General features: G+C 40.6%; 2 protein-coding genes across 2 annotated transcripts in view; one reads left to right on the plus strand and one right to left on the minus strand.

Annotated features, from left to right (window-relative positions):
- Window positions 1-211: 211 nt before the first annotated feature.
- On the minus strand, window positions 212-5,276 carry LOC116521796 (nuclear apoptosis-inducing factor 1-like). The gene is made up of 2 exons (XM_032236481.1): window positions 4,630-5,276; window positions 212-1,779 (listed from the first exon to the last, which is right to left on the minus strand). Exons 1-2 carry the CDS (start codon window positions 5,081-5,083, stop codon window positions 1,130-1,132), a joined length of 1,104 nt encoding a protein of 367 aa, XP_032092372.1. The 5' UTR covers window positions 5,084-5,276; the 3' UTR covers window positions 212-1,129.
- Window positions 5,277-5,565: 289 nt separating this feature from the next.
- The window catches only part of CDAN1 (codanin 1), a 31,828-nt gene continuing 18,169 nt past the window's right edge, over window positions 5,566-19,224 (plus strand). The window contains exons 1-9 of the mRNA XM_032228952.1: window positions 5,566-5,931; window positions 8,394-9,088; window positions 10,540-10,752; window positions 11,502-11,695; window positions 13,773-13,892; window positions 14,626-14,704; window positions 15,183-15,303; window positions 15,848-15,957; window positions 18,142-18,231. Of these exons, the coding sequence (XP_032084843.1) occupies window positions 5,839-5,931; window positions 8,394-9,088; window positions 10,540-10,752; window positions 11,502-11,695; window positions 13,773-13,892; window positions 14,626-14,704; window positions 15,183-15,303; window positions 15,848-15,957; window positions 18,142-18,231 (1,715 nt within the window). The 5' untranslated portion in view covers window positions 5,566-5,838. The remainder of the gene's footprint in view (window positions 5,932-8,393; window positions 9,089-10,539; window positions 10,753-11,501; window positions 11,696-13,772; window positions 13,893-14,625; window positions 14,705-15,182; window positions 15,304-15,847; window positions 15,958-18,141; window positions 18,232-19,224) is intronic.

The raw sequence follows: 19,224 nt of genomic DNA on the forward strand, positions 1-19,224 counted from the left end.
GTTAGCTGGCCAGTGCGTGCACCTGAGTTCAGCCTTTTTAAAAGACATTTTCTGCCCTCCCCAGGCTCCAAAGGCTTTATAGGAGCCTGGGGCGGTGAAAAGAGTCCCCCTGCCACCTCCAGAGGCCCTCCGGAGGCTTCAGGAGCTTCCCTGAAGCCTCCGGAGCACAAAAAACGGCCCTATGGGCAAACTGGAAGTTCGGGAACGGACTTCTGATTTGCTCGGAGGGTCATTTTTAATCCTCTGGAGGCTTCAGGGACTGACTTCCAGTTTGCTCATAGGGTCCTTTTTTGCCCTTCGGAGGTTTCAGGGATGAAGGTTCCTGAAGCCTCCGGAGGGCCTCGGGGATGGGGGGGAGGCTGTTTTCGCCCCCCCCCCCAGGCTCTTATAAAGCCTCTGGAGCCTGGGGAGGGAGAAAAAAGCATGAAAAAATGGGGGGGAGCGCCTCTCATGTGTGCACGCACACTGGAGGGGTCGCATGTTGCATTATGGGTGCGACATACCCACACACTACTCCCCTGCACTCCCCCCCCCCCTTATGGCACGCGAGCCAAAAAAGGTTCACCATCGCTGGTATATTTTACAGGAAAGGTACTATGCAGCATTTAAAGTAAGATTTTTTTACCAATTCACAATTTAGATTGTTATAAAAAGAGTATTATATAACATGTTTTTACCAAAAAATTAAAGTTGCTGCTATCTTTTCATTCTTGTTTTAAACATTAGAAATATCAAGATGTCAGAGTTTATTTATTCCCTCTAAGCAAGTTAATGTATAAGTCATCTGTCAGGTAAATCCTATTCATTCTTACTTGGAAGTTAACCAGGCCAGGTACATACAGCAGGACCTATTTCTGAGTAAACATGTATAGAACCGAGCTCTACAATTTTTTAAAATTTAATATTAAATATTGCTATATTGCCCCTCACAGTCAGTTGAATCAATTTGTAGCTAGTGTTGTTCCACTTATGATACAGGCTTTCTGCACATGGGAATACTGGAGATTTCATACATTTAGCATTTATCAGAAACGAATAGCTATAGAAATCTGCTAGCCATGATGCAGTGCCAGAGCAGGGTACAGAATAGCTACTCAAATGTCACAGTTGCTTTACATGTGTTCAAGTCTTACACATCTGCAAAACAGAAATAATAACAGCCATTTGAATGTTCCTTCTTAATAGGTCTGTGTGGTGGCCGAGGAAATTCTGAAGGGCCTGGTTCTTGCGACATTGAGCTGGAACTGCAGCTGCTGCTTCTGCTACTACTCCCAGCCACTGGTACCCTAACTCTGTCCTCGACTAAAGGGGACCCAGGACTCAGGTACCCTGCGGTGGTCTGGGTAGTGACAGTAGCAAAGGTAGTTGGACCAGCATTGTTTTTCACGTAGACATTTTTTATAGCAACTAATGTATGTGCCATGACACTGAGGCTGTTGTTGAGATCTTGCATTCCTTGGTGTAGCAGCCGAAGATTATGATTGATGCTATCGAACCCAGATTGAATGATATGCAGTTGATTCTGTTGGATCTGTAAGAGATCATCTTCTGTAATTTCATTAGAGTCTGTCTGGGGTTGAGTTTTCGTTTTGGCTTTTACTTTTCCGCAAGGGCCTCCATTCGGTATCCCCAAAAAAGGGAGCTGCTCCTGACTGGGAGGAACAACTGCCATATCTTCTGAGCTTTCTTCTGGTTCCACTACTTTCACCACTATTTCTTCTTTTAGATTTATTTTCTCCACACACGATTGTTGGGATGGACCAGGATCATCTGTAAAACCTAAAAGTAAAGTAAAACATTAATCTCCTTATGAATGGAATTCTTAACTATTAAGCCTGGGTATGACCAACAAATAAAAAGTGACTACAATCATTCTGAAATGATGTAGTTTTTGCTGGATATTATTACTTACTACTGTAGTGCTATTTTCAACCAGCAACTGAACATATATTAATGAAAAGATCAATTGTAAATTGAATAATAGCAGAGAGAACACTATTTTTAAAACACAACACAATTTAATTGACAAGAGTACAGGGAAAAATTAAAAGTAAATATACTGTATTATACAAAATATCTACTTGTGTTATTTACTGTACTTTCATCTCTTCCAGGAAATGAAAAAAATGTTATGAGAAGAGCACTTCCAAGTGTTTATATGTTAAAATGCATAAAGATCTTGTTTACATATTTTGTTTATGTACAGATGAAGAATTTCTTCATTATTGAAAAGGGTTTTTTATGTCTTAAAATGCAAATATTTAATTAAATTAATTTTATTTTTAAAAGCTAATTAAATTTAAAAACTAATAGGATGGTTTGGACTTCATGTATTAAAAATTGGGCTCAAAATTTCCTCTCTTAAAAAAAAAAAGTTGTACAAGCTATGCTATTTCCCTGGCTTAAATGAAGAACCTACACAGTATTATGCCAAAGATGCAAAGTGGTATAGAAATGAAGTCAGGCTAGAAACCAGGTGAGTGCGAGTTCAAGTCCTGCCTTAGGTACAACGCTGGCTAGTAACATTCACTCTCAGTCTTGGGAGGCAATGACAAACCATTTCTGAAACCCTGCCAAGAAAACTGCAAGGATTTGTCTAGGTGGTTGCCAGAACTCAACACTGACTGGAGGGCATTGTTTTTCAAAAATCAATGATTATGCAAAAAGATGCTGCACTAAGCCAGAATGTGGATTTTGATGTAATGTGCTTCTATAAACCACCTACTATAGCTGTGCCAAAAGTGATGTATGAATGCATCTATTAGGTGTTGGGAAAAAAGTGTTTTTAAACACAGCATTGTTGCAGAACAACACAGAATATGATGTAAGCAACCAAATTTTGTTCTCTGTAGAATAATTCAGAGTACAGTATATCTCATTCAACATCGCTCACTGATTGCCCCATTGATTAAATCTTGCAGGGTTATTAATAGCTCATAAGCAATACATAGGAAAGTAGAGCAAAGATGTTATCTTTACTGGCGGCACTGCCACCACCATTTCTACTTTAAAATATGAAGCCGTATATATAGGGGAACAAAGTCTGGAAGATATACTAACAGACCCTTAGATATTCCAGATCAGTATACGTTTACAACCATTTGTTTAGTGACTGAAGTTACAACACATTGAAAAAAGTGACTTTTTCACCCTTACCACTGTTGTAGCATCCCCATAGTCACGTGATCAAATTTTGGATGCTTGGCAACTGGCATGCATTTATGATGGTTGCAGTATCCCAGGGTTATGTTATAACATCTTACGACCTTCTGACAAGCAAACTCAATGGGGAAACCAGATTCACTTAACAGTCATGCTACTAACTTAACAACTGCAGTGATTTACTTAATAACTGTGGCAAGAAAGGCCGTAAAATGGGGCAAAATTCATTTAACAACTGTCTTGCTTAGCAATGGAAATGTTGGGCTCAATTGTGATTTTAAGCCGACTACCACCTGTACAATTGATGTTCAGTGTAAGAAAAGATTTCAGACCATAGATTTTTAAAAAAAATAGAATTAGAAGGGGAGCCTAGTGCAGAAGAAACATTATTACAAACTAAACAAACTCAATCTAAAAGTTTGATTTGATGAATGAATGAATGGTACTCATTATCCTTCTATAAAAAATATCTATTCTGAATTAATTTCAACTATATATTTCAGTGAAATAATTTTCTTGGGGTGGGAGAGATGTACAGTGTTTTAAATAATGGGGAGTCAAAAATCCTTAAGTTTATCCACTGCAAATCATCTAAAACCATACCAAAAGATGCTGAACTCTGCCTGCTTCAACCTAGCAATGTTTCCTGAAAGAAGTTAAGGGACATTGGCAATTGTCTTTGAAACTTTTCATTCTAAACCTAAGCAAGCAGGAATCTTCTGGTTTCTAATATTCTAACAATTGGCTCTGCCCCTTGTTCTGCATCTATCCATTGGGCTATTTTCAAAACTTTAGCAGTTGGAATTCCATAACCTATCTAAAGTTTCAGTGTTTACAAAGAATATATTTCTGCTATAGCAAGTGAGAAATGCAAGCTATCCCATTTTTACTTTCTGGTATTTTCTACTTCGTTTTAGAGAGCTCAGCAGTAAAAACAAAACCAGAGCCGTCCACACTGTTTCATCTCCAGGTATTGCATGAGAAGCCTTAACTACCTTGGAAAGAGCTCCCATCAATCTAACTGAATTGGCAGGAGGCATTTTTTTTTTTTGCATTCCGATAATGTTCCTATCTACTGAAGGAATATTTATAGAATCAGCCTTGAAACAAGTTCATTAACCCAAAGGACCCACTTCCACAATATGTTCTTGACCCACAAGGGAACTTTAGCCGCATAAATTCAACGCAACGCCAACCGCTGCAGTAATCGGAAGCCAGTTCTTATCCAAGCGGCATCCAGCATCTTTTCTTCTGGGCGTATCGAGAAGAGAAACTGCGGGCTGCACCAAGACTTAAAAGGGATGGCCAAGAGCTCTTCACGGTTCCGCTCCACGGGGGGAAAAAGCCCCCGAATCAACGGGGGACTATTGTTGCCCGCGAAGGGAAGGGCGGCGAGGCGGGGGGAGGGGGAGAGGCAGCCCGGTCGGACAAGGGAAGAGGCTGCGGTCCGGCTCCTTTGCAACTCACCCATATCCGACACGGAGGAGGCTCTGGGCAGATCCAGGGTGTCGATGCCCCCGACGATGGGCAGAGCCTCGTTGGGGGCAGGCAGCCCCCCCGAGGTGTAGGATCGGAGGTGGTCGGGCGGCGAGGCGTCCTCGTTGCCCATCAGGAGGCCGAAGGAGGCCGGGTGCGGGGCGACCCCGCCGGCGCCGTGGGTGACGCGGCAGAGCTTGCTCCGATCGCGGCGCTTCAGGTCCCGCCAGCGCTTTTTGAGGTCCTCCACCTCGCGAGGGCAAGCGGCCACCGGGTTCACTTTATGCCGGATGAGCTCCCATACTTTGCGCTTTTGCCCCGGGGAGGCCCGGCCCGGCCCGGCCGCGAATAGCACCTGCTCGTGTTTCAACACCTGCTCGATCAGCACCTCTGTCTCCGCCTCGTTGAAATTGGCCTTGCGCCGCTTGGGCGAGTCTTCCGCCATCCTAAAGCTCCAGTGGGGAAGAGAGAGGGGGCTGCCGCTCCGAGAGTCCGCGACGGGAAAGGGCGGCCGCTTTTTATTGTGCCGCCGCCACCGCCGCGCCACCGGCTCTAGGCCAAACCCGGGGCCTCGCTCGGACAGCAAATACCGCGCATGAGAGGAAAAGACGCGCAAACCCCCGGCGCAGGCGCCCCGCTTGTTGACATGGGAGGGGAGGGGGGGAGGCAACCCTGCTGCCGCGGACCTCCTTTGAGCCCGCCCCGCTGCGAGACCCGCCAATCCCCAACTTCCAAAGCTTCGGCGCCTCCCAATGGGGACCTTTGCCGGGAAATGGCTTCGACTCCTCCACTCGTCGATGCGTTTCATTGCCCGCCCCTTGCCCGGAGCCGGAGGGTTTTGGCCACGCCCCCATCGTGCCTTTCAGCTTCTGGGGCGCGCGCGCGCTTTTTTTTTTTCCGCTCCCCCTGAGAGTTGTGATCCCGCCTTCCCGCAGGGGTGGGGGTGGAGGTGGCGGCCTCTCAACCCAGCGCGCGTCCGGCGTCCCATCCACCTCTCCCCACCCCACGCGCGCTCCTCACGTGCTGAGCAGTAACCCGGAGTTAGAAGGAAACTAGACCCCGCCCCTTCTTTTTTTCCCTTCTCCTCCCTGTCTCCCGCTGCTGCTTCGGAGGAGGGAGGGGGGCTGCAGCGAAGCGTGTTTGCGCCCCTGCCCCCAAAGGCTGCAAAAGCGGCGCCTCTGGTTCCAAGGGCGGCGGGGGATGGCGGCCGCTTTGGAGCTGCTCTTGCGGGACGAGGTGGCAGCCGGCGCGGTGGTGCGGTGGCTGAAGTCAAGCCAGAGCTGCGCCGAAGAGGTAAAACGCGCAGCTCGCTTCGGCGACAGCGGCGCTTCTTTTAAGTTAGCCCTCCGCAGGGCGGGAAATTGGCGGGGGCGGTGAAGTTTCTCCTCGCCGTCAAAAGCATCGAAAAGGAGGCGGGAAAAAAGCAGGACTAGCCGCCGCGCGTTGCCTGCTTAGGTGCTCCTCCTGCGCGGCCCTGGAGGCTACGGAACAGGGCGCTTTTGGGGCCTCCAGGGTGTGTGCGAATGGGCTCTTTATCCTTGGAAGGTGGAGACGACTGCGTAATCCTGACCCCAATATCCCGTGCACTCCTTCCCCAATTTCACTGATCTGTCCGCTTGCAGGTCAAGCCTTGGCCGAGGTTTGCAACCCATTCCTGGGGTGGGGGTTACATTTCCCCCTTGAAATAAGGTGGGAAAAGTCAGAGGAAACTTATTCCCCAGCAAATGCGCCCAGAATTGCGGATGTTATGAAAACCGTATTTCATATGCGTCTACTGTCTTTTGCGCATGTGGGAATGAATTCTTTACAAAAACAAAAGTTTTTGCCTGTAGGGTGGCAAATCAAAACATGCTTCTATCTTGGATTACCTGAAAGGGAGAAAGCAACGGGATTGTCTTTTCCTATGGGAGTCAAGTAACATTGTATCCAAAGCCAATCAAGTTACTTTGGCACCTGCAACAAAAAAAAAGAAAAGAAAAAGAAAGATAAACTGCTTGTAAGTCAAATAGCAGAAGCCGTCACATCAATCTAGCTTGGCTAGAGCCAGTGTTAAATATAATGTAGGATTTACTGATCAAGGATCAATTTTAATATGCTGTTTAAATCATCAGGAGATGGCATAGAGTCCATAAGCATTTCTCCTTAGGTATGAAAATGTATAGCTGGAAGAACTGTAGAATTTCTCAACTAAGCATAAAGAAGTCTTTGTACTAGTTCACTCTCTAGAAAACTAATGTTGGACATGAGTACTTACTTGGTCTCTACACACACATGCAATGTATGTGTCTTGCTTGGTCAGTTTAAAGCAACATTCCAGCCTAACTGTGCTAAAGTCCTATAACCAGTGAATAAATCAATGTTCAGCAACTCCCAGTAATTGGAAAGTAAATTATACTGCCTTTATAAGCAGCTGTTTGAACAAATATTTGAGTGTCTTTTTATTACACTGGTTATTGTGTAGGGTATTTTAAAATGGATCTCTTGTGCTTACAGTAATTAAGTAGTGCATTGCTGATTAAAGCTTTCTTAGTGTCATTCAAAAGATTGTCTTTATCTTCAGTGCCTTTGTATTTTGGGTGGTGCATGGGAGCTAATAAGATTTTTAATGCCATTTCTTGATTTAGAGATGCTAAAGAAGTGCCAATTAGTTGTTTAATTTTAATTATTAAACTCCTATTGTTAAAATTAACAATAAAAAAACTTAAAGGAAGTGGAAGTAAAAGGAAATAAGGGCAAACCAAGATACGCAAAATAAAACCTATAGCTGTGATGCTGAACCTATGGCATGTGTGCCAGAGGTGGCACACCGAGCCCTCTCTGCTGGCACACATGCCGTCGCCCCAGGTCAGATCTCTGTGGCATTTATTTCATGAACTTCTGTTTCCCTGCAAACGACGAAACAAGCTCACAAAAGAAAAAGATCTTACCTCTTACCACGCTGCCGGTGTTGGGATGCTCCGCCTCCCACCAGCCAGCTGGTTTTTGGGTGTCTGTTGTGTATGCACACATGTCAGCGCATGCATGTGTTTGTGTTCGCACACATACCTTTCAATTTGGACATGCACGCAGTTTGGGCACTTGGTGCCTAAAAAGTTCACCATCACTGGCCTATAGGGACTGGACATCTTTCCTATATGCTTAAAAAACTCTGCTCCAAATTAAAACCATGTTTAAGAAACAAATAGGAAGCTTGCATGTTGCAAAGCAAGACTAAAATCCTCTAGCACAGGAGTGTCAAACTCAAGGCCCACAAGCTGGATCCAGCCCATAGGGTGCTTAAATCTGGCCTGCAGGGCCAGCCTGCAAATAGCAAAGGACCGGTCCACAGTGGTTCTGGCAGCCAAAACGGAGCACAGGAGTGGCATTTTGGCCAGCAGAGTGCTGCAGGAGGCCGTCCAGGCCAAAAACGTATACGGGATGGTGCTTTTCCAGGTTGGCAGCTGGATGCCAATTTTTAAAAAAATGTATATTGATAGAACAATATATAACCACATGTTGTTGCCGTCTGTTAATTTGGCAAGTGTTTGAGAGGAGACATGATTATGATTTAATCAATTATGGTAAGTCTCTGACTTCTGGTTTTAGATTACCTGAGAGATTTGATTTTGAAAGGGTTTCATTGTGCTTTGTATGCTTATAATAGAAATTCATAACTGAGCTTATTCTTGTAAAATAATGGATAAAGTCATACATGTCTGAAGTAAAATTCAGATTAAAATAAATCAGTTGATGTTTATTATGATTTGTTTGTACAGGACTCTCCAATTCACCCCAAACTTGTTGCCCTTAATTTGCTTCAAAAAGACTTTGTTCCTTTTTTGCTGAACTACCTCAGGGAACAGACCAGTCAGATATTGACCCATGGACCATCTACTCCTGCTAAAATTCCAAATTCCAAGAACTTGAGAAATTCTAGTAGCTATAGGAACCAAAGGACCGGATCTGAAAAAAAGTTCCAGAATAGTAGCTGTCGTGGACAACTTTTCTTTGATAGAGTTCCTACTGGCTTGCAGTCTCCAAATACCAGTATTTCTGCTTCAGAATTGCATGGATCTTCAGTTGTTAATGGGTCAAGTGAACTGAATTCCAGTAGTGATCTCTTAAATGCGGATCTCAGCAGTAGCCCAAGTGTGGGTTCGAGCCCTATTTTTTCTCGCAGTGAGAGACGATCTGCTCAGAAAACAAACTTGGGGAGTTTTCTTGTTGCTGCTCCAATAAGGCGAAGCAGAAGAAAAGGGAGCAATTGTACAAGTGGTTCTAGTCGGTCAATGGGACATGATGTAGGAAGAAACACAAATGATGAAGTAAAAAGTGAAAGCTCCTCATTTTCTTCATTGAGACAGAAGAAACCGAGTGAAATGAATCTTGTCTCCACTTCTTCACCATCTGACCAGCTTAACTTACATGATTTGGAGGAGTTTCCACCCATGAGTGCTGCTGGAAAAATAAAGTAAGTCTCTGTTATTAAATCTTGGTAATTCCGATGAAAAAGAAATGTCCTGCTTCTGGAATGGCAAGATAATGCAGGTCCTGAAGCAAAGTTTCAAGCAAGGGTGTCAAAGTCAAGATGCTTAGATCTGGCCCACGGTGCCGCCCTGGAAAAAGTGAAGGACTAGTCCGGGGTGCCTCTGGCAACAAAAATGGAGCTCGGAGGAGGGAGCATGTGCTGCCCACCTGGGCTTTGTTTTCTGCTGCAATGGCCTCATGCAACCCTCTGCCAGCGAAAATGGAACTCTGTTTTTGCTGGCAGAGGGCTAGCAAAACAAACTAAAAATAAAACAAAACAAAAGAAGAAATTTTCCCCTTTTACATTTGAGCATCCAAGAAGGGACAGGAAAGGAGAAAGGGAAAGAGGAAAGACAAAGAAAAAGAAGGAAAGAGGGGAAGGAAGAACAAAGGACAATGAAGAGGGAGGGAAAAAGAAGAAAAGGAAGGACAGAGATTATAATGAGAGGGAGGAAGGGAGGGTCTGGGGGAAGTCCTGTCTTGGCACTTGGCCACCACAGGTGCCCCCAGGAAAAGTGATGCTGAGCTGGCCACACCCAACCCGCCCATGCCCACCTCAGTTCCCAGTATACCCCAGAAAGCCAAGATTACTGGGAATTGAAGTCTATACATCTTGAAGTTGTCAAGGTTGATAAATACTGGTATAGAGGTTACGACATGAGTTATTTGGGCTTGCGGACTCTCGAGCTGGTCATGGAAAAATATTGAAGGGAAAAGTTTAACTTGAGCTTTTGGTTAGTAGTGTATTAATTTATTGAAAAAATAAATACATTACATTTATTAAAGTATTTTACCAGTTGCCAGTAGATGGCTGCAGAATATCATAGTTTTGGGTTATCTGTATGAAGAATGGAAACTTTCAAGAGGCTACAACAATTTCTGTTATGAAATCTTACTGTTCTTTGGGGGTTTTATTGTAGAAAAAAAAGATGAGTAAGGAAGAATGCAAGTAAACTATAGAAAATAATGTATACTATTGAAAAAAATTGATACCAAAAACAACATTTTCCCCCTCCCACAAAATACTAGAATCCTATGCAACCAATAAAGTTGCATTATGGTAGATTTGGAATAGATAAAAAGTATTTCTTCACAGATCACAGAACAAAACAGGGGAAATTGTTACTATAACATGTAGCAAACTTATTCATTAAGGATAGATTTTATTTCCAATATCAGTAGCAGTATATTTATTAGTTTCAGTTTCTTCAGAATAGAGAAGAATGCTATTGTACATATATCTGATTTACATATTCCTTAAAAGCTTATTAGTCACTTAGTCACTAGGAAACAATATTGTATTATTAGAACCTTGGCTTGAACTATCAGGTATCTTCTTTTATCTTAAATATTGAAAGGTTTACTGTCCTGAACTGATTTTCTCTTTCGTTTTAGCAAAACCAAACCATCAAGAAGAATAAATCCTACTCCTGTGAGTACTGAGAGAACTCTGTCCAAGCCCAAAATGTGCTTCACTTCTACACCTGTTGGCAACTCTCAAGTTCAGTCTGGAGTAAGTTCTGAGAACCTTACTGATTCTCAGGAAATGAATTTAACTTCTATTACGGGAAGCCTTCAGGAAGAAAGAGAGATGTTGAAGAAAGAAAGGTAATAGAATTTGTGATCTGGTGCCTAAGGGGAGAGAGAGATACGTTATGGGTTGACAGTGTGATTTCAGGCATTTCTTAATGGAATGGGGCAACTTGCCTCAGCCAACCTGTCACAGCCAACTCATTGTGAGACAACTTGCAATGACCAACTCACAACAGGACAATTCACTGCAGGACAATTCAACAATTCAATTTAATTATTTAAAATAATTTTTGTCATTCAATTTGGTTTTGTCCCTTCTTTGGCATCCTTTCTTTAAAGATTGTACTCCACTTTTCTTCTGTGTTAGTGTAATTGTTGTTCTGTGGCAAGTTGTCCCATGACAAGTTGTTCTCCAGCGAGGTGGCCGCAGTGAATTGGCCATGGTGAGTTGGCTGCGGTGAGTTGTCATAGACCCATTTCTTAAAGAAGTAGAACATCTTACATATGTTTAAAATGACTTCTCCATTACATTTAACAGAGATGTAATTTGCAAGTTCTAACTATTCTCCTTAGTGTTTTTTTAGATTCATAAGTAACTGGATTTATTTTCAGATTTGATCCATAGTATTTTATAAACATGCTGTTGTTACAAATATTGTAGGAAATAGCAGTAAAAAGTATTAAGATAAGTTTCTTAAAGACTTCACATTTTTTAAACTTCTGGTAAATGTCTGAAATAATCCAGCAGTTACAGTAGAGAATGTAATGTTTTAGTATTTTTATGATTGCTAATTCTGCGGCCATTTACTCTTTTTGTATTACAGATCTAAATTATTGCATCACACGTCTTCCTCTATAAGTTTATCCCTGGATTCTGGCACACCCACCAAATCTAATGTTGGTTGGAATGTATATATTCAAACTGAAAACCAGTCGGTAGCCTCAGCTGATGTCAACAAAGTGACTTACAGAAAACAGCTGGAACACCTAGCTGAGCTTTATTCCATTTGCATAGCAGGTAGAAAAATTGAAACAGATTAACACTTGGGATTTCTATTGATTTGAGAGAAGAGCGATGACGTGTGTGCACAGGCATTTATCACGGATGAAATTTCAAATGAATCTTGCTTTGAAAAAACAGTAGCTGATAAGAGTACAATGATGTTCTTACATCAAACTTATATATGTATTATCCGCTATTTTGTTAATGAGAACTGCTATAATAATGCATACTCAGAATTGGAAAGCTGAGAAATAGAATTCTGTGCAATTTAGTTTTTTAAATTAATTCATACAAATTATGTACATTGACTGTCACTGCCTCAGGCAGAGCTCGACTTATTTATTAATTAAATTTATTTGCTGCCTAACTCGCTCCTGCAACTTCTGAGTAGCTTGGGGCGAAGTGTTTGAAGTTATGATGGTGCTGAATGAATGGTACCCTCAGCCTTGCCGCATCTCCCTTGCTACTCATGCGATCCAATCCCTAAGGATCCTCCCGAAGCCACGCTTCCCTCGCTTCCCCACACAACCTGTCCAACCCTTGTCATACTTCCTCCAGACCCTCATGCTTTCCTTCATCCTACTCCCTACTCCAAAATCAACCCAAGCCTCAATGTGCTCATGCTCTGCCACTCAAGCTCCCCATACACCTGTGCATGTCCTGCGCAAGCAAGTCAGAAGGAAATAAATAGCTGCTGCTTGATGGGAGACTTTGAATGTGGGAAGCCAGCAGGAAGTTGCAAGGAGAACCTCATCTAATGACCACTGCATTTTAGTTAACGACAGTAATTGGGTTTGCTGTCATTCAAGGACTACCCGTAATAAATCATGGCTTATGAACAAAAGTGGCTAAGCCAAAACTAAACCAATTATATTTTTTGCATTGTTCTGTATACTAGAATATTCTATTAAGCCATAGTATGGTTGGAATTTTAGCATATTATGTGACATTTTGGTCTATTAGTTATGGTTTAGCATTATACAAAGGGTGTTTATGTAATTGTCATTCTGTTTGACAGGGAAAGATAGTACCAAAGCTTTGCTCATTGAGAATGAAAAATCCTGATTAATTCAAGCCATGAATTAATCATATCAAGCCTGAATTATTACATAAGAGGATAGCATTATGCTAAAATGAGTTCCTGGAATGTCAGATTGTATAACACATTTTTTAGCTTGCAAAAAGGCTTCAGAGGAAGACAAGTCAGACCTTCGATTAATACAGGGAAACTACTCTTTTACAATAATAGCTGTGTTCCTTTGACACTGGCTCTGGGGTATAGTGTCCAGGCAGAGCTGAATGGGAATAATCTCCTCAAGATGCTTCCTTTTCTCATTCTCCAGTTTGTTATGCAGAGAGCAGCTTCTGAAACTGTTATAGGTTACTAGCCATTTGCATTAGGCAAGTGCAAGTTCTTGATATTTTGGTGTAAAATAATGTAAAAAATAATAAATCCTGAAAGTCAAATCAGTCAGTTAAAGAAGCTTTTTATTGGGTAAAACTAATAAACCCTAACATCTAACTCTATATTTTTAGTTACATATATTTTATCAATGTTTTAAAAGGCATTACATGTTTCTCCTTTTTAAAATATAAAAGTTTTTTTAATCTGAACACAGGTTGATATGATCATACTTTTCTTTGAAATACAGGTAGTCCTCAACTTACAACAATTCATTTAGTGACTCTTTGAAGTTACAACAGCACTGAAAAAGTGACATATGACCAGTTTTTACACTTACGACCATTGCAGCATCCCCATGGTCACATGATCAAGCTTTGGATGTTAGGCAACTGGTTCATATTTATGATGGTTGCTGTGTCCCCGGGTGATGTGATCCCCCTTTGCAACCTTCTGATATAGTCAATGGGGATTCATATAACAACCGTGTTACTAACTTAAGAACTGCAATGATTCACTTAACAATTGCGGCAAGAAAAGTTGTAAAACGGGGCATAACTCACTTAACAAATGTCTCAATAACATAGTTTTTGGGCTCAATTGTGGTTGTAAGACAAGGACTACCTGTAATGAACACCAGAGGGAACCTTTTGGATGACTGCTATTCTTGTTTACTTTTTTTTTTTGCAGAAAACCTCGTGCCAAATATCTTTTCAGAACTTTTCTTTGTATTGCAGCTGCTAACAGCAAAGGGAACTTCCTTTGCAGAAGATAGGGAGAGTGACATGGGATTTATGGAACAGAATACAGGTCAGACATGATATAAGAATCCTTGGATGTCATATGTGATATGTATATTATAGCACATACTATAGTAAACAGGATTCCACTAAGCAAAATAAGAGATTTTGGGAAAGTTTCATTTAAGTGGGCTGAACAATTTATTTTTAGCCTAAATAGCAATAGCACTTAGATTTACATACCACTTCACAGCCCTCTCTAAGCGGTTTACAGAGTCAACATATTGCCCCCAATAATCTGGGTTCTCATTTTACTAATCTCGGAAGGATGGAAGCCTGAGTCAACTTTGAGCCAGTGAGAATCAAACTGCTGGTAGCCAGCAGTCATCAGAATTAGCCTGCAATACTGCATTCTAATCACTACACCACCATGGCTCTTTTGCTCATTACAAAGCTGCAGAAATTATAACTTTCCACTCTATCTAAAAAACTGAGAAATTATGATTAAAATCTTACTAGGCATGTTATGTTGCAAGGCAGCTTTCAACTTCCCAATACTTCAGTATATAATAGGAATCCATGTTTAACATCTAGATTTCTGGCTTATTTTCTCATTTGGGCAACAAGCGTATTTAAAATAAAAATTCTGAACAGTTGATGCTATTTACTGAGAAGAGTTTTGTAACATTGTATAATTTCTTTGGTAGTTATTCTTTCTTATGTGTTAGTGTCTTTGTTCTTGACCAACCTGAATTCTGTGGGATGAGTTCTCTCAAGTGCTTTTTTTCCTATTTTGTTTACAGATTTGATTGAGAGGCAGCATTTTCACAGTATACACAACTGTGTTTACTTTGCTGTGCAAGTTTTGGATTATCAGTTTGAGTAAGTGCAGTGATTTAGCCGCTTTCATAAGAAAGCAGATACTTTCACACCTGGTATTTATTTCAAACTGTTCATAGACTGCATAACTTTCCTATTATTTTGATTACTTATTTACCATAAATTTATCTCTTTATATCACACAACTCTGGGCAATGTAGGGGCACAAGGGGCACAACAGCAACCTTGCCATATAAAGAGCTCACATTCAAAACAATTCAGAAGAAAGAAAAGATGGCAATCATTCTTTCTCCTTTGGGATCAAAGCCCCACTTAGAAAGGAAGATTTTCAGTAGCTTCCTAAATCTTACCTGGGCAGGATGTTGCCCCCAGCATAGCTCCAGTCAATGGGTGACAGATCTTAGAATGCAGATTGTCAGCGGAGGATATAAACAGTAGCAATGCAGTGGGATTTATCCTCTTTGGATTTAAATGCAGTATCACAATGTGCTTTTCTTCTTGATTGCTGTTGTCTTGGCAGAATTGTTTCTCATTTAGAGAAAGGGACCCTGAAGCTCCTGGCTGAGAATGACAGAATTGCATCTTTTTCCCTTGGCTTGCATGAGAGGCTAATGGCAGCCTATGAAAACACAACAGCAACGGTAATATGAAGCAAATATCAGAAGGGCTTTGCAAAAATTCTTGGAAATTACTTCTTGGAGACAAAAAAGATTGCTTCTTCAGTTTGGTAGTGCCTGTGTTGTTTATTTTCTTGACATATTTTTTGTGCATACAGCTTTTTCAAGTGTGCACATGAACCTTCCTCTGCTTTGTAAATGGCAGTTACAATTGAGGGAATTAAGACTAAGGGAATACTATTATTAGAATAATAGTAATAGTAATAGTAATAGTAATAGTATAGTATAGTATAGTATAGTATAGTATAGTATAGTATAGTATAGTATAGTATAGTAAGAGCAGCATGTGAAATAACAAAAGCATGTTTTGTTGGTTAGGGCGCTTAAAATTGGTCATTTGATTGCACTGCTAGTTGACTTAAATTTATATTTTAGCAATGAATCTAAGGCATAGTAAAGAGAACAGATTGTAATTCCAACTTTAAGGCTAGATTCTGTATACTTTGCTTAGAAAGAGGTGTATATTGAAATGGAGAACTGCTTACTTATCATTATGTGCAATTAACAGGTTTACCTCTGGTTGCCTTCATGTGTGCAGTCAGTTTCTTTTCAACCAGAAACTGACAATCGATCTAACTTTTCCAGTGATAAGGCATTTCATATATTCAAGAAGCAAAGGTAAGAACTCTTGGTTTCCCTTCATGAAATGCTGCAATAATAATAAAAAAAATTTAAAAATAATTTAAAAATTGTTTTAATTGCTAAATTTGAAATTATGGACACCTTGTTTACAAGAGAATCACTTTTATATCCATATTCTTGGTTCATTTGAATATTTTGTTGTTTAATAATAGTAGACAAAACTGTTATTACAAAACAAGAATAGTACTAACGTACTACTCCATCTCTCCTTCTTCCATATGCCTGTTGCCACAGCAGCTCCTGCGTTTCATCATTACACCATGAGGCCATCTTTGAAAAAGATTGCAAAAGGTGCTTAGGTAGCAGTCCCCAACCTTTGTGGCTTGGTGGCCTGACTGGGGAAGGGAAAGAGGAACTGGGCTGTGATAGCGATGGGCTGCTGCATGTGTGTGTGTGCACATGCACAGCTTCACTCACGCAAGACAGAAGTAAAGACTTAGGGGGCCGGTTTCACACTCCTTCAGGCTTGTCCATGCCAAAAGCTTTTGCAAAGGAATGGAAAGCCTGAAGCAGCATGAGATCACTTCCCTGAAGCCTTTCATCCAAGCTTTTGGCACAGAGAAGAAAAGACTTTGGGGGCATGGTTTCACGCTCCTTCAGATTCACTGAGGCTGCCTGATTCTCCCAAAGCAGATCGGGTCTCCCGCTCTTCCTACTCAGCCTCTGCCTGCTCCTCCCACTTAGCCTCTGCTCTCATTGCTCTGCTTTTGGCGCATTGGGAGCATGCAAGAAAGAAGAGAAGCCTTTGGGGTGCAAGTGGAGCTGCATGCATATACTGGCCCGCCTCTTGTGTCGCCAGATTCCAAATAGGGTATATCCCGGTAAAAGATGCCCAGTAGTTGGTCATGGCCCGGGAGGTGGGGACCTCTATGCTTTGAGATGATAGTGTTTACTGATCCAGCAAGTTGACTCTTCTAGGTCCAGCCAGATCCAGTATTGACAAGATCCCTAATGGAACCCTTCTAAACCTCTTGGTAGGGACACAGTGGCTCATTTTAACCAAACGTAAACACCTCCCTCTCTGAGGGGCAGCCAATAGATGGATGCTAAATATTTCCAAAGCTGGTTCTGGGCTAGCAATCAACGAGAAAAGCACAATTGCAAAGCAGGGATTCAAATTTTAGAAAAAAGGAGTAGGGGATATTCTGCTGCTAAAAAACTAGCTTTGTCCTGTTGGAATCCAACAATCACCTAGGTGCATCCTTTTACCGATGCAGGCTAGGCATAACAATGAAGGCCACTTAAAGTAAGTATTTGAGGATAGTGAAGCACATCACCTAATGCTTGTTTCTGGTTTCACAAACTCTAGATTTAAGAAAAAGATTTCATAGTAATTAAACTTGAAAGTTATGTGTCATTTATGACCAGATTTTCCCCCTCATTTTTAATCATTTTTAAATTAATTAATTAAAATTAATCATTTAAAAAAATAATACTTTAATTTGAGTAATGTTACCAGTGCTCTTCCATACATTTTACTGAATTGCAATAATTGATGCTAATTACAAAAGAAAATCCCCTCTGAAAGAAAAGAAGATAGTAATCTTTCTATAAGAATGTAATTGTTTACTTTTTTTATAGTCTCAAGTTACTTAATTTTCTGTAAATACTCAATTTTCTTTAGTTCTTTAAAATAATCAATTTTCTTTAATTCTTTAAAATACTCAATTTTTCTTCTTTCAATAACCTTTATTTTTTATTTATATTTACCCATTTTTAATATTAAAACAATCCTCTTCTTATTTAATTACCTGATTATCCTGCATTGTTTATTTACTTATTGTTCAATTTGTCTATACCACAATCTCATATTTGTATTGTATATTGGTATGCTAACCTTGTTGTTTTAGTTATTAATTTTGCATCAAAAATATGATGCCTTCAAGAGTTATCATTTATACATTAAAACCAGTGATATCTACTTCTGAAGAAGTCTATATAACATTGTGCCATAAATACATTTGCTAGGTTGTTTAACTTTACGGAGATCCTTGTAGAATATCTATTTAATTTATTTAAATTTTGCAAAAAAAATATTATTGTAAGAATCGGTGAAATTCTATCCTAATTGTGGAACTAATATGCAGATAGAATAATATAACAAATTATTATAATTGTATTTTCAGATATTGACACTAATATGTCTACCTTGTTCAATAGAGATATTTTCTATGAATTGCTGCGAGAATGGGAAGATAACTTCGAAAAAACAGGTTGGGATTTTGAGAAATGTCTAGGAGATAGGATCAGGTAAGAGCTTTTAATTCAACAATTGAATCAGGGTAATTTACAAAAATAGTGACAAGGATAATTAGGAAAGAGTCCTTGTACCTCTTTGTAGCCCAGTAGGTGATAACTAGTGATTATTTTGGAAAGCATTGGAGTATATATGATCTAGTAATATCTCAATATCAAGATTTGCAAGAAATCCCTAGGTATATAACAAATTCATATGGTTTGAAATGGTAAGGTCAGAACTTGTAAGAAGCACAGAATCACCCATATTTTTGACAATGACAACAAATGAAATGTAGTTATGTATTAAGAATTTGTTAAAGACGAGATTTAAAAATGCCTCCAAAGAAATTCTGGAACCCAAAGAGAACCAACAGAGGTCCGGGAATCGATTTTCAGAAACAACTTAGTAAATACTCTCTAATTAAAAGGGATTGCGTTGGCATATGGACACTAGTGTAATTTAGTCATGGTTAATGCAGAGCAAATAATTGGCTCTTTCTCTTTTCGTGACTTTATTGGGCAGAGTGTAAATATGAAAATACATTTAGAAAAGCTGTAGGAGGCTTATCAGGTCTCTCTTTCCCCCCCCAAAGTACATTGCAGTGCTTCAGTTTTTCAAACATAACTCTCATGCACTGAGAAAGAGTGACTGAGCTAAGGTCACCAAGTGAGGTTCCTGGATAGAGTGGATTGGGGAGGTGGAGGGAACCAATATAGCAATAGCAATAGCAGTAGACTTATATACCGCTTCATAGGCCTTTCAGGCCTCTCTAAGCGGTTTACAGAGAGTCAGCATATTGCCCCCAACAATCTGGGTCCTCATTTTACCCACCTCGGAAGGATGGAAGGCTGAGTCAACCCTGAGCCGGTGAGATTTGAACCGCTGACCTGCTGATCTAGCAGTAGCCTGCAGTGCTGCATTTAACCACTGCGCCACCACTGCGCCACCTTGTAATATGTTACAGTTTCAAATTACTCAAGTTATTTAGAGATTTGTTATTTTCT

The sequence above is a fragment of the Thamnophis elegans genome, chromosome 1, assembly GCF_009769535.1.
Source record: "Thamnophis elegans isolate rThaEle1 chromosome 1, rThaEle1.pri, whole genome shotgun sequence".
Taxonomy (NCBI): domain Eukaryota; kingdom Metazoa; phylum Chordata; class Lepidosauria; order Squamata; family Colubridae; genus Thamnophis; species Thamnophis elegans.